This window comes from Columba livia, chromosome 6, assembly GCF_036013475.1.
Source record: "Columba livia isolate bColLiv1 breed racing homer chromosome 6, bColLiv1.pat.W.v2, whole genome shotgun sequence".
Classification (NCBI taxonomy): domain Eukaryota; kingdom Metazoa; phylum Chordata; class Aves; order Columbiformes; family Columbidae; genus Columba; species Columba livia.
Window position 1 is genome coordinate 22032641 of NC_088607.1, and position 15047 is coordinate 22047687.

Below are 15047 nucleotides of genomic sequence, written 5' to 3' on the forward strand. Positions count from 1 at the left end.
GTCTGGATTCAATTCATCAGCACAACAGAAGTCCTACCTTTCTGAAGGACATTTCCACCTGGGTGTCCCCATTAAAGTTGAACTTAGCAATAGCATCTCCATATTCCAATACTTGCAATGGTGATGGCTTTTTGGGCTGAGCTTTCTCAGCTGGTGGGAGGAGCTAGAACGAACATAATCAAATGAGTCACGTACAAAAGCCCGTAAACTGGTCACTGGCAGAACGGGAGTAGGCAAAGAGAACACCTGCAGGGAAAGCAGCTACCTCTATGTATGATCGTGGGAAGATGCCAACTCTGCCATGGTGTTCACCTTCATACCAGTTCTGGTCAATCTGCTTGTAAATGTAAACAATATCTCCTTTTTGCAGAGGAAGTTCCCTGTTAACAACACAAGCACTGCATCAGAACTTCACTGGATAACAGATGTGTTCTTTTGCTGTCCAGCAATCCCTGGGTACCAAGGTCTACATCAGCCCTTTTCATACAAGTCATGCTCCAGCCAAAGTGAAAGCTACATTACCCTGTTCTTATTGTGACGTGCAGGGACTCTCTTGCTCTTTGGGCGTCCTGTCAAAAAAAATGGCCTATGAGGGCCCTACTAACCACACAACCTCCAGCAGCAATGGGGTCAAGCTCAAGCAGAAGATGCTACTGGCTGCCTTCCCTGTTGGATGCGGTGAGCAGTGCTCAATTCCTGTTATGAAACAGACCACATCACAAGTGCCTTCCAAAGAGACACATTATTTTAAGCTATTGATATGATATTGATATTGATATGCTGACTAGGTGAACGCCCTCACATGCCAGTGTTGATCCTGCAAGGATTACGCTGCTGGTCAGTCTGCAGTTGTGCAACCACTGACCTCACTGGGGCTAATGACTAAGATTTCAATCTACAGTCTTCAGTGCTAAAAATAGGAATGCCTGCAGCTTGAGGAATTCCTACTGTGGGCAGCTTGTATCAGGCTCATCAACTACTACTTGGGTCCCCACGGGAAAACAAACAACCCAGCCTTTCCTAACCCAATTTTCACAAGCTCTCCTTTACTTTTGTCTGGCAACCTCTATGTTCTGCTCAAGGGACACAACAGTTCCACCTTACATCTGCCTCAGCTTTATTACAGGTGCTGGGGAGGTGCTGTGTAAATCATTACAAATCATCACCTACAGAACATACAACAAAATATTCTCAGGACGTTAGCACCTGAGAAGAAAAAAAGCAGGTCCTTCACTGAAGTATGTTCTTCTTTCTTCCCTCCCTAGCAATGTTAAAATGAGAGTTTCTTCAGGCTCGTGCAAAGGGAAAGGCCTGCCAGTTCTTCTCTTCACAGCAGCATTCCCCAAAAAGAACAAGTAGTGCTGTATGATTCACCAAGGGACCACAACAGGGTTCGGAGGTACAACAACGCCACCAGAAACATCCACTGGTGTATACACAGATGCTGGGGGAGCAGTCACCAGTCTGTGCCTGTATAGGTCTTGATTCAGGACCCACCTATGTGCTTAAAGCTAGGCATCTGTTTAAAGCCCTTCCTGACTTTGGGTTGTGCTTAGCACAGTGAAAAGAACGCTGCTGTTTTGCACACCTATGTTTTTCTGGCTGATGTATGGCAGATTTATACAGTGAGCTACTGACCAACACAATTTTTCCAGCTCCTAAATGAGAGCACAAGCAGGGATGTCATGCAGGGGAATCCATTCTGTCTCCAGCACAAGGGCAGTGACAGAACTGCTGCTGACAGGTCTCACCCAGCTGTGCTGCTTACAAGGTGCGAGGAGGAACATCAGCCAGAGCCCTATCCCAGGGCTCTGCACATCCTCAGAGCAGAAGGCTCACTTGGTTCCAGTAAAGAATGCAGGTTTGCCCCCAAAATCACACAGGATACAGAGGTACTGAGAAAGATGACATTTTCCTAAAGACCCTTTAGAGGCTACGACCTGCAAGATTCATATTACTTTTTTCCTGCCTTACTATGGACACCTTTGCTTTGAGCTGCTGGAAAGACTCTTCTAAAACATGAATCTAATTGCATAGCCTTCATAAATGCTGCACCCTAGGGGAAAAAGCAGAGAAAGAACACTCGAAACAGAAGTAAAAAGCTGTACTCACTTTAGTGTCTGTGCTTTAAAGTCAAACTTGGCTCTAGCAGGTCTCATCTAGAGATCAAAAAAATCAATGCATTAAAACAATAATCAGGTTTTCAACCTTCTTCTGAGAAAAAGCATCCCAACTGTTCTATAGCTAACACTAGTCTGGGGAAGAAACTGAATGCAGGTATTTGCTGCAAGCTTACGTGCAACTGGTACTACAGTCCAAATATGCTAGATGGGTCTCTCCCACCAGGGCAAAACATGCCAACTTCTGGTACAACAATAATTAAGAGCTCTACAGGACATAGGTTTAAAAGCAGTAAACTTTTAAGTGTGGCAAACCCTGTTGAATGAAAGATGCTCCAGTAACTACGGTTTCTGGGGCTCTGGGATGAAATTTCCCTTGACATGTGAATGGAAAAGGAAAATTTACTAGTTGGGAAAAAAACAGTAAGATCTTACGTGGCTTTTATTGATCATCACCTGGCCCTGTTAAATCCTGCAATGTGACCCATGTACTCTGTATAATTTGGTAAGAAAGAGACAAAGGCAAGCAGGAAACATGAATAAATCAAGCATGCATCTAAAAAAAAAAGTCTTTGGCATTATAGTCTTTGGCTATAATGCCAAAGAGAATGTTGACAGCAGGCTTAGGCTTTCAAGCTTGATTTACTTAAGCTGATTTTCTAATGGCCACAAAATATTCAGACAATTTTAAAGTAATTTTGGTAACAGAGCATAAAAACAGAACTGGTCACATTCATGTGGCACCAGGGCACTTGCAATTACATTAAAAGGTGCAGGTGAGTGTGCTCCATCCACATGGTGACCAGTTCCCCACGGCCACAATGCAGCACCTCTGGGGAAACAACCGCTGCCCAGAGCCTCAGCAGCAACCCCTAAGGCAGGAAAAGGCACCTGGCCAGGACACCTGAGGGCAGCAGCAACCAGCCCTTGGGAAAAGTGCCTTGGGCTCTGTGAAAACCCTCTACCTGCTCCTTTGTCTCTTTCAGAAAGACCAATCAGGTCATACACAGTGAAACATGCTGAGACTGTTCCCAATTGCTTCTAAAGGACATTAAGCATCTTTCAAGAGGAGAAGAAAACCTATTTCTAAAAAAACCTATGAGACAGTCACATGGGCAGTATCAACAAGACATGAAGTTTCTAAGCGTAAGGCACAGACAAGAAGACAATGTAGCAATATGATGCAAAAGATGTAGAATGCCTTTGATTCACTAAAGTAGCTGATATTTAAAGGCATGCATCACAGGTGTGCACCAGCAATTCTCAGCAGGCATGCTTTAACATATGCAGCTTGGTATAGAAATATCAATTAATTTACCAGGCACAAGAGTCAAAGCAGATCTAAATGAAGCCAGAATGGGAAAGGGGAAGTGGAAAAAAATAAACGCAAACGACATTCTCCGAAGAGCTAATGTTGGCCTAAAGCACAACATCGTGAGAGGCAAATATTGCTTTGGGTCAAGCAGCAGACTGAGGTAACTAAAACAGACCTCTGACCCAGATTTCCTCTTTGCTGTATCGTCTACATTTAGGAGGTCCCCAAATCGCTCATTAGTGATAAACTGATGGTGCGTTGGAATAACCCCTGTGTGCCTTCTAGCTGCAATATCAGCTTCTTCTTGCTCACGTTTAAGCCGTCTCTGGTCCTCTAAAAGTTTCTGCCATAAAATTGCATAAAATGGGCAGTAAATAATCTAGTTAAAGGCATTCAAAAGCTGCCATAAACGTGACTTACATAAATTTTCTGAGGTCCCAGCAAATAGCTGGGATTTTACAGTTCAACATAAAATACTGATTCTACTAACGACACAATACCATTTCGTTTTGCAAGCACAGAAAGTACATCACCATTATGGCATAACCCAAATCCAGCTCCCACAGAGGACCTGATCCAGAGCTGATGGAAGTCAACAAGGAGTTTTTCTAAGTTCTGGCCAGGTCCTGGTAGCTTCTAAGACCACTGACAATGCAAATCCCCTTCAGCCAACAAGGAGTTTCTCTTATTGACTTCCAAGAGACCTGAACCAGCTCCACAGGTAAGCTGAGGCACCAAACTCCCCTGAGCTTTGCAAGCAGCTTGGGACAGTGCCGAACCACCTTCAGGTACCACATCCTCCCATACTTCCTTTGGGCTCATGTCATACACTTTGTAAAATAAAGTAAATAAACCCCAAATAATTATTTTGGACTTCTGCAGCCTCTGGCACACTAACGGAAATGTGCTTTCTGGAGTACTTGGGCAGAAGAATTCTTCCACCTTTTGGGGTTAACTGTAGGCTGCAGAGTTGAGTTGTGTGCTAACTCATTTGAAGCCAACAGGTCTTACTGCATTCAGAGCTTTGCTCTTACACAAGTTTTTGTGCTGGACTTTGGAAATAGGGGGGATTCATAACTGCTTCATGGGAGAAGACATCAAAAATATATTTTTCATATAGGAATTAAGAGCAGGTTTTACCATATTTCAAAGCACACACAAACATTATTTGAACTCAGAAAGTTAACACTGAAAATATTACTTTTGTTTTTTCTCCCAAGCAGCGAGAACTAACAACTTCCTGGAAAGCAATCACTTTATAACTTCTTCACCTCAGCTTGAATACAGTCAGTGCTGAAAAGTCTATGTGGCTTTCCTGTTATTTCACCTGGTTGCAGTGTTGCCCAGCCATTTCAAAAAGGACTGACACATTATTTTTTGAAAAACTTGAGACACCATAAAGAGTTCAAGTTTGCACTGGGGGGAAACTTCACACTTTTTGATACCATAAAATATCTTACATTTGCTGTTCAAAACCTGAGGACTCCCATAATAAAAATACCGTTCTCACCAGTTTGATTAATACCAGCTTGAGTGGCTTGCTTGGAGAACAATAAGACCTTAACTCATTTATAGAATAACCATTTCATCTTTATCTGCGAGTACTGGGGTGTTGTACCACATCTCACATATGTCTTCAGCCTTTTTACATTCTTTAAAGCCCCCATATATCATTTTGTGAAACTGATAAGAACTATCAGGTTCATTTTAAACAAAAGCTAGGCTAGACTTCGTATTACACATTAAATCAGTGGCAGAAGTAGTAGTAAAGTTAAAACACACTAGTTTCAGCTTGTTGCTCTGACTTCCAGTATACATAACCATGGACATATAAGCCGCCCTTATATAAGGCCGAATGCTGTATTTCTTCTATGTGGAGCTGCTACAACTGTTATTAGGCCATAAAAGAGGGCATTACCTCTTTATCGTCATGCCGTCTGCGGATAATTTCTTCTGGAGTTTCCATGTAATCAACCGGTGTAAAATGCCTTGATGAGTCTGAATCTACTTTGAAACAACATAAGGAAGTTAAAATACAGATGGATTTATCTAGGATAACCAGAAAGGAAAAAAAATTATATTTTTAAACAATTTGTTTCCATTATGACAGTAAGGATTCTCAATTGCCATTGACCAAATAGCCAATCGGATGTTAATAATTTATTCTTTTTTTTTTTTTTTTTTTTTCCTTTTGGGCTGTACTTGTGAACAAAGATCCAAAAACAGGGAGAAAATAACAGTACAGGAAAGAGTAAAGACATAAAAGGACTTTGTGAAGAAAAGATTCGCTGCCATCACATTATGATTTGGCATTTTACTGTTGAGAAAAGTTTAATACACTCACACGCACACACACAACTAGACCTTGAGAAACTGCTCCTTAAGGCAAATCATCTGGGTTGGTTTTATGTTCCCACGTGTGCATATGATATAGGAGAGAAATATCTCATGTTGAGATTCTTGCATCCCCAGAACTGCTTGAGACACAAACTGAACCCCGTGTGATTACAAAGGCAGTGGAAATCGTTTCTCAGAAGTGCAGCTGTTAACAAGTCCTGAACAAAAATGCTCAGCAAGACACACAAAGGACGTTAGACACACTAGGGGAAAAAACAGAGAGTCAGGGGATGCAAAGGCAGGGAGTAAAAATGCAAGGGTTGTGGGAGAAAAGGGGAGGAGAAAGGAAAGCAAGAAGACAGATAAAGGGACACTGGTAAAGAACGCAAAAAGCCACCTCCTAGGTATGTCCCAAGTTCACTTTGCGGGTTGTTGTTTGTGTCCAGGTTGTGACAGAGGGCATATGGAACAGGGTTTCCATTGTTTAAGGAGTCAGGAGTGTCAGCCCGGCCCACGAAGCTATCTTGGCTAGATCCCGTGCTGGGGAAGTAGCCAAGCCTCTCCACAATGTCAAAGGAAGACAGGCGCCGCGGGGCTAGCGGCCTGCTTCTGGAGCACAGCTGGTGCTGGGAGCGGTGACTCTTGTCTCCTGTGCTCCCTGGCAGCTGGATGGGGTCGTCTGGGTTCTCCAGGCTGGGCACAGAAGGGCTTCCCGGGCAGTCTGGGGGTGGAGTCCTGCAGGATTTGTGTTGGAACGGCTTTTTCAATCGGAAGGGAAGTGGGCTCATAAGGTACACATTTCTGGGCAGCATGTGCCTCTCCCCATAGGCATCCCCTTTGGAATCAGGGTTCCTGGAGGCCTGCTGTTGCTCATGCCTTCGGATGGTCGTGAACCTCGTGTAGGAAGCTGGGCACGAGCCTTTGCATCTGTTGATTTTATGCTTCTGAGGCCCATTGAGGTTGCTGCTGCTGCTGCCACTGTCATTGGATGCATTTGAGAGGAGATCTATCTCATCTGTGCAAGCTGAAAGCGTGTCCATAGGGATGGCATCACTGACATCTGAGGCTGTGTCCTCCACGTTGCTGCAGGAGAGGGAGGATTTATCTGCCAAACTGGCAGCATCCTTCTCTTCTTGGTGTGCTTTTGGCAAATCCAGAAGGAACTCTGCAGAGTAGGCAGAACTCAGACACGTTTTAGACTGGAGAACAGCAGTGAACCTGTTTTGCCCAGTAGAAAAGTCAAGTGAGGGCATTGATCGGGACCTCTGGATCAGCTGCTCGAAGGCACTGATACGGGAGGAAACGGTGTGTTTGGGGATCTGCTCTGAATCCTCTCGACTAAGGCTGTGCTCCATCCTATCCTTGGCTTCGTTCTCAAACTGAGATGCAATATCCCTCACGCTGCAGGAGGAGACTGTGCCCAAATGGATCCTGGACCGGTTGATCTGGTGCATGTCTTTATACAGCATTGTAAACTCCATCCCACTCTTCCTGGAGGCATGGAACAGGTAGGCTTTCCTAGAGTTGGTGCCATACTCCTGCAGGCTCATGGTACTGCCTGATTTGATGGCGTACTCCTGCTTCGACTTCATCAACATGTTTTCTATGCTTTCCCCTACATCTACCATGAAAGCTTTTTTGTTATCAAACAAGGCAATGGAGCTACGAAGGTTTTCGCAGCTTTGAGCTTTCTCATGCGACAGCAAGATACCCTTCTTGTCCTGCACAAGAGCAGCTGGAGCTGCTAGTTTGGGTTTGAATTTAGAAGGGAGGATTTCAGTAATGCAGGCTTTTGCAGCTGATAAGGGCTTCTTATGTTTACATGCGTGACCTAACATACCGGTATGACTAGCGTTAAAGGTTCGGCTATTAACTGAAGAGGGTGCAGTCATATGAGCATTCCCACCTTTACGATCCACTGGTAAGCATGCAGAATAAAATAAATACAACCTGTTAGCTTAAGTGCTAGAAAGCTATTGAGAAAGGAGAAAGAACATGCTTGCATTTCATAAAATGCACATTAAAGAAATAAAGTTCCAAAACATAAAGAAAAGCAGGAAGAAACTGCAAAACAAGCCGCGCTTACAGGAGTAGGCGAAGTGCTGCTAACATCTCTAAAATGAGAGGCTTGGACAGAAGCAGATCTAGAGCACTTTAAAGGTACCCCCTTAAAAGTGCTAAGCATCATCAGCTTCCAGGGAAGCTGTGGCATCATGGAGAAGGGTAGCTGAACTCTGGGCAGGATCAAGGTGTCAGCAAGAATGCAGAGGCATTAACACTGCAAAAAAAGCTTAATACCAGGCCTGTAATCACACCTACTACGGTCTCACCACAGTGCTTGCCAAACAGTTTATTCCTGGGAGGGAGGAGACAATCAGCGGCTAGCACAACCACGCCACAACAGCTGGCCTTGCCCAAGAGCTGCCTGCTTATAGATTCCCCACACCAGGAACAAGCTGAGTGTTCTTGAGACAAAGTGATTAGCTACGTTTGCTTTAAAAAAAATCAAGGAGTCAGATCAGGACTTCTTTTTTTTAAGTTAGTTTCAGTCTGGGTTCATCTTAGGCTGCAGTTTTTACATCTGTTTCTGATTTGAGTTCAAAAAATAAACTCAAATGTCAAAATAACCACTCAGGTTCAACTGCAGTTTGGGAAACAATAACTGCTGGAATGGATTTTTTTTGTTGAGCTCCAGTTTGACTCTCTGCCCTACAGGCCTGACATAATGCTGAAAATCAGCTGGAAAATGGACACAGAGACCTTTTTGGTATGATGTACTATTTTAGGGAGAGCAGTTCAGAAACCAAACACATTCCTTCCCCAGTCATTCTTCCCATCTCAAGCCATTTTTAGGTTGAAGTTGGCTCAGAGATATACTAACAAGTACAACTCCCTAATGGGAGTCAGGCTCCTCGGTCCTAATCTTCTAGAGAACTCAGGATAGGGGGAGGAGTGGGGAGGAGATGCAGTGGTCCCTGCTGCCTCTCTTTCTCAGAGCTGCAGGGCATTGCTGTTTCAGTGTCCCATGCATTCTTTGCACACCCCTTGCAGGCAGGAGGCTGTGGAGCACATGGCACCAGCTACACCAGGGTAGCCGGGTCAGCAGACATGGTGTGGCCTGCTGAGATACTGCAGCAGGGAGAGCAGAAAAAGCAAGGAAGGGCTCTAGTGTGGCATGGCGGTGGGAGCAGATGGGTAGCAAGGCCAGCCCCTAAGCAGCCTCGAGGAAGAACATGAGGGTGTGCGGTGTGGCTGAGGAGCTGGATGGAGGGAGCTGGTCCCTGTTGGGAAGAGGAACCTAGATCAGATAAAGGGGTCATGAAAAACATTGGCCAGTGTGGGCTGAGAGAAAAAAGGAGGGAAAACCATGGATAGCAAAGAGGAGGGACAGAGGAAACCTCAGCTGTCTTGAACAGGACTCTAAACCCTACAGCAGTTTGCCCCATATCACCTGGCTTTGGACTCTGCACAGAAAGGAGTAGTAAGTAGTTAGTGCCCTGACCACCCACCTCTTGTGGAAGCAGAGCTAGAAGGTCGTTTGAGACCACTCAGCCCCTGGAATGGGATATCTCCACCTTCCAGCACACTCTTGTAAATCTGCCTTTCATTCTCCAATGCAGCAGGGTCCCCCAGCGCTGTTTCTGACTCTCTCTTCACTGCATGGTAGCTGGGTGAATATGTGGAGCTGGAAAACACAAAAAAGGGGGAGAGACACCACTGGGTCATTTCTGTTTGCTGAGAGCTTAATGCAAAGTAAGAGAAAACATCACTTGTAAACCCAGAACAGACTGTGTGTGAAGAACTGGTGCTGAATGAGCAGGTTATGAATACATTGTGATAATGTTCTACGTTGGGCACTACCACAGCATTCTCCACCCAAGGGAACTCTCCCAGCTCAGTCCTCCAGAAAAGAGGCAGCAGGAAAGCACTCCTCCTTTATTTTACAGATGAGACAACCGAGTCAGAGAGCAGATGCTTGATTTCTTTGCAGACCCAAAGAAATTAATTGGCTAGCTGGAAGCAGCACAAATAACTTTCAGCTCCCAGTCCTCTCTCCTTAAACACTAGCCATGCCTGTCCCCTGCTTACAAAGCACAGCTGTTCAGGAGTTCCTCTCAACCCATTCAGCCTCCCAGTTAACACTATAGTTCAGGACTCCCAGAGCAATTTCTCAAGCCCATCAGTGAGGGACTACGCAGAGAAACTACAGTACAGGGCTACAGACACTACTGTTTTAAATGCCAACGCAATTCCCAGATGTGCATAGTTTTTCTGCTCAGCTTTGCCTCTGGCTTCCATTACAGAGAATGGAAAATCCCAGACTCTAGGTCTACCATGCAGATATATAGACAAAATGCTGTTAAAATGAGTATAATTTTAGTTTCTTAGACTTTTAAAGACTGAACATTTATTATAAATCTCCTTCCTCAGTCATGAATCTAAGCACAAGTATGTCCCCACATCTGATTTTTAGATGTCACCCTCTTCTCTCTAAAAAAACAACTGACAATGCCGTGGTACAAATGGCCTTCCCAGGTACAAAAGACTTACTGAGCAATCAGGCAGACAATGTTTTCCTAAAAGCTAAGCTCATCTGATACCACCTCTTGTGCTTAACCAGGCTCTTCAGAATAAGAGAAAAGCTATTCTGGGGCCAAAGTATGACTGCTGTAAAGTTTGAAAAACTAAAAAAAAAAATAGGGCATTTGTCAATTCACAGACAGATTTTTAAAGCTGGTTTACATCCCGATGTCCACGAGTGATTCAAATTTATACGAATGTGTAAATACTTGTGGTTACACCTCCTTGTTGTGGATAAATTTGTACATGCATCTGTTTATTTTGGATAGATGCTGTACTTATGGGGTAACGAGAAAGCTTTCAAATACATCACAGGACTGGCTATGGAGGTGGAATTACACAGTGCCTGGATCACAAAGAAGATTTTCATTTCCGGGCAAGGAAAACCAGGTCATTTGCGGTCTCCAGTTATTTTCTGGAGTAACAGCTTGTGAAAAGCACCACGAAAGAAAAAGGGAATACTGTCACATTTTCAATGTAAGCAATGCTCAAACAGACCCATAGATACAGAGCTCCTGTCTTGTATGGGGCTTATCCCAGTGCATTTCTCTGTCAGTTTCCTGCCAGTTGTTGCAATGAATAGTGACTGCCCCCATGTTCCTCCCCTAGGAGGTAAAAGCATTCTAGCCCAGCTGTTAAAAACCAAAGGATTAAGATGATCCTTCTTTGGGAATACACCTGGGGCAGAGGAGGAGGAAATGGGCAGTCTCTTTACCAATTGCTCCCTTCTTAGGGCCAGCAGGCAATACAGGCAGCACTGTATTAGGGCTAAAGCAGTCTGCAAGAGTAGAATCAGGTGAAAAGAGGAAAGAACAACACTACAAAAAAGACAATAAACTCCAGGTATCTTTTCTCTAAAGGCAGGGGAGAATGTGTGACTCCACAGGGCCTCACTGCTCTGTTCCATTCCCAGCTTACCCAGGTAGCTTCCCCTCCACCGGCTCAGACGCTGGCGCTCCTGCATGCTTTGGGCAGTGTCAGAAAGGGCACAGACAGCAATGCCCTGGGCAGAAACCTTACCAGTCTTTGGCCAATATAAGCTATTCTTTTATGCTAATCTCTGAGATTTCCACTTATTTTACGGCTTGGTCCCTACCAAAACAAAACTAAACACTCATAGGAACAGCTGACAAATTGGGTCAGTGTGCAAGTTTCCCAGCAGAATGATCACAGACAGAAGGGAACTGAGTTGAAAGAATGACAGGAGACCTCCAAGGCAGCACCAGAGGGGAGGTGAACACATGTGATACTAATGGGCATCTGGAGAAGAACACGCGTTTCCTAACAAACCATCCACACAGAGGGGATCACTGTGCCTACCGACAATGTTAAGCACTCAGTCCAATTACAAGGAGCAGTAGTTCATAGTAGGAGCTGGCCCTACTTAGATACTTTTTGTGTGTTCCTCTTTTAACACAAACCAGCTCCATGTACAACTCATTTAGACAGAGTATACTTTTATTACGTATTCCTCCAGAAAAGCAGTGCCACATTAGATCTTTGTGAAATATCATTGCTGCTATCACTGTTCCCTTCCTGGCAGCTGGAAAATCACTGCCCTCCATCAGCAGCATCTGTTTGATCTGGTGTGCATAACAGAATATCTGACAGAAGCCAATCTATCATACATGCGTAACAGAAACAAACTATGTTTATTCCACGCAATAAAGTTACTTGCATGAAATTACATTCAATTTGTGAACTTCATCAAGGTGGAGTTAGAGGTCTGTACTTTTGTTTTTCTTCCATGTTTTTTTTTTTTTTTTAAAAAAGTCACTACCCAACCAAGTCAGCAGTTCTTATCTAGACAATGCAATCACTCACGTAATCACTTCAAAATTACTTCAAGATCAAAAGCTAGATATTGTACCTGGACTCATCTAAAGCACGTGTATCATTCTCATGGTACATGCATTTGTCTATATCCATCACCAAAAAATAAAGCCAACCCATTTCCAATGTCCTAAATCCTGTCCTACATGCCCTCAAATTGTAAAAGAAACACAAAAAGGAATTGGAAAACTTACTAGGAAGAACGGTCTGTAGAAGTTTCCAGAGGCGTACCACCTGCTGTATTCTGCAAAAGTCCAAACAAAGGAGTCATTGATACACACTTACATGTGATGAGAAATAAAAAGGCTTGCCTAAGTAATTTTCCATCTATTGCTTGAATATTAGCCTTTAGGAGACATTGAGGTTTAAGTCTAAACGCAATTTAAGCTGTCAATGTCTTTGCAGAAAAGCGACAATTTTCCCGAGTTCCTTCAGGGCAGTGACAGGTTTTTTAGCACAGCGAAGCCTTTTCCCAGCGTCTATTCTTTTGTCTGCAAATGAGTCATTGTGAATAAAGCCAAAAGCAAGAAGAGATAACCAGCTGGGCCATGACCAGGAGACACATGCTTATAATAATTTCCCCAAGCTTTTCCCTCAACCAGTCACTGCCAGCATTTGCTTTAAAGGTATATTACATTTCTACCGCACAATACATTCCTCAGCGGAAAAAAAAAAAATCAAAGCACTAACAAGAAAAGCAATGTTTCAGTTCAGTTTCCTTATTTAAGAGAAGCAATGCCAGTTGCACAGGTTCAATAGCAAAAGCCAGTTCTTATCCGCTTGCTTTAAATCCATCTAACACTTCCTAAGCACATTATTTAAAAAATAGAAATGGTCTGTTTGGTGTGTCCTCATCTATATGAGGATTCCTTTGTAGTAAGAAAAAGCACATCTTGGGTTTGAAAAAGCAGCTTTTTCAAGTCCTGGTGAAATGCCGCAGCTTCAAAAAAAATCATCCACACCAGAAAAAAATAGAAAAAAAAGGACATGTTACCAATTTAATCTATCATTTCATGGTTTGAGTCCTGCAGACCCTCGAAACAGCAGCAGCAGCAGCAGCTGACCTTCCTAGAAGGCCATGGCAAGGTGCAGCGTAAGGAAAATTGTGCAAAATCTCTTGGGAATATCCAAATCTTGGGGAGGCGTGAGCTCCTAGCAGAGAGCAGGGCTTGTATGAAGGGAGGGTAGATGGCAACACGCTTGAAAGGCACGAGATGATGACGTGACGCCAACCAAGAATTTTAAGCTGATTGCTGCTGCCTATTCATGTGAAAAATAGAGAGGGTTTTTTTGCAGACACTGAATTCAAAACCCGAAAGGGGGACGGGGGTGGGGAGCAGCTGAAAGGGAATGGGGGAGAGAGGAAATCACTGTATCTGAAATGGATTTCAAGCCGGATTCTCAGCATCACCTTCTATTATTTCTGACAGCGACACAGCAAGCCATGCAGTCAGAACGGTCAGAACCATTATTTATCCCAACCTCATTTAATAATCATCCAGCAGTGAATAGATTAGAGCGGAGAGTTTGGAAACAGGGATTGGCAGCATGAAAAGAATAGGAAATACCTTCTGTGGCTTTTTATGTGGCGCTTTATAAAGCTTCTCCATTTTTTCTAAATCTGCCTCTAACTCAGTCTGGTAGAGGTAGAGGTCTTTTTCTAGATCAGTCTGGTTAAAGAAGGAGAAGAAGAATGGGAAAATAATGCTTAGGGTTAGAGGAAACCAAAGGAATGTTAATTAAAAAAAAAAAAAGTGAGCCTTTGTAATTGAAAAAAGACAAAGATGGTATGGACAATACACAGAAATTCACAAGTAATTAATCATGTTTGAATCATTACAGAGGAAATAGTTTAGGCATTTAACATTCAAAATTAAGAGATGCACAGGCCTGCTAGAATCTATATTACAAACCAAGTTATAAAACCCACCTGTAAAAAAAAAAAAAAAAAGATACTGTAACAATAGGCAATACGATATACTGTTAGTATAATTATCATTGCAAGTCAAGATAGCAAAACCACTCTAAATTACGGCTGATTATGCTTTAAGAATTATTTATTAAATCAATTTACTAGCTACTTAATTGTTAGGCTGATGAGCTCAAGCCCAATTAAAAAAAAAAAAATCACTCATAAGCACACAAAACCCAAGCACTGCTACAAAATAAGGAAAAAGAAAATCACAGACACACATACATACGCGCTAGATGCTGTAGTACAACGTATGTGAGACAATTACCTTTCTATCCTCTCTAGTAAGGATAGAGCAATCTCCAGGAGTATAATCCCAAATCTTTTTTGGAGGCTGATGGAAAGCAGAGGAAGGAAATGAGGAAATGAAGATAAGGAAAGACATCACAGAGAATATGGAAACTGAATTAGAACAGAGGGGGAGTACAATAGGGGATTTGCATCAACACTGAAAAGAAATTAAAAAAACAATCACAACAGAGAAAGAGAGATAGAAAGAGGGATAAATCTGCTATAGCACAAATATCAAGAGATCATGGGAGGCAAAAGAGAGCATACATGCAGTCTGGGAGGGGCTCTTTTCAGTAGTGTTTGAGGAAATTTTTATTTTTGCAAGGTGCTCTAAGGGATTTTGGGCTCTTCAGAGGGAGCCCACAGCTGGCGGTTAAAGCATTCTTAACACAAAACCAAAACAAAATGGGGGGAAAAACACACAGTCATAAAAAGCATTCGTTTTGCTCATTCTTCTTTTTAAAAGGAAAAGGTAAAAAAAGTGCCTTTGATAAAGAAAAGGGAGAATTTTTCCCACCCCCACCGGACTATGAATACATACCATGTGAACAAATGGCTGAATTTCCAGTGGTGGCATTGTGGGGCAATGAGAATGCAG

General features: G+C 43.2%; 1 protein-coding gene across 50 annotated transcripts in view; it reads right to left on the minus strand.

The window, feature by feature from the left end:
• Positions 1 to 15047, minus strand: part of SORBS1 (sorbin and SH3 domain containing 1) — a 247795-nt gene that overhangs the window by 16215 nt on the left and 216533 nt on the right. For 20 of the 50 annotated variants that reach the window (XM_065068424.1, XM_065068417.1, XM_065068418.1 and 17 more), the window contains 10 exons: positions 14427 to 14492; positions 13755 to 13856; positions 12381 to 12430; positions 9282 to 9457; positions 6170 to 7690; positions 5354 to 5439; positions 3611 to 3778; positions 2113 to 2159; positions 266 to 380; positions 38 to 163 (listed from right to left, as the gene is read on the minus strand). In XM_065068424.1, the coding sequence (XP_064924496.1) occupies positions 38 to 163; positions 266 to 380; positions 2113 to 2159; positions 3611 to 3778; positions 5354 to 5439; positions 6170 to 7690; positions 9282 to 9457; positions 12381 to 12430; positions 13755 to 13856; positions 14427 to 14492 (2457 nt within the window). The remainder of the gene's footprint in view (positions 1 to 37; positions 164 to 265; positions 381 to 2112; positions 2160 to 3610; positions 3779 to 5353; positions 5440 to 6169; positions 7691 to 9281; positions 9458 to 12380; positions 12431 to 13754; positions 13857 to 14426; positions 14493 to 15047) is intronic. The other 30 variants (XM_065068444.1, XM_065068442.1, XM_065068437.1 and 27 more) reach the window with 9 other exon arrangements.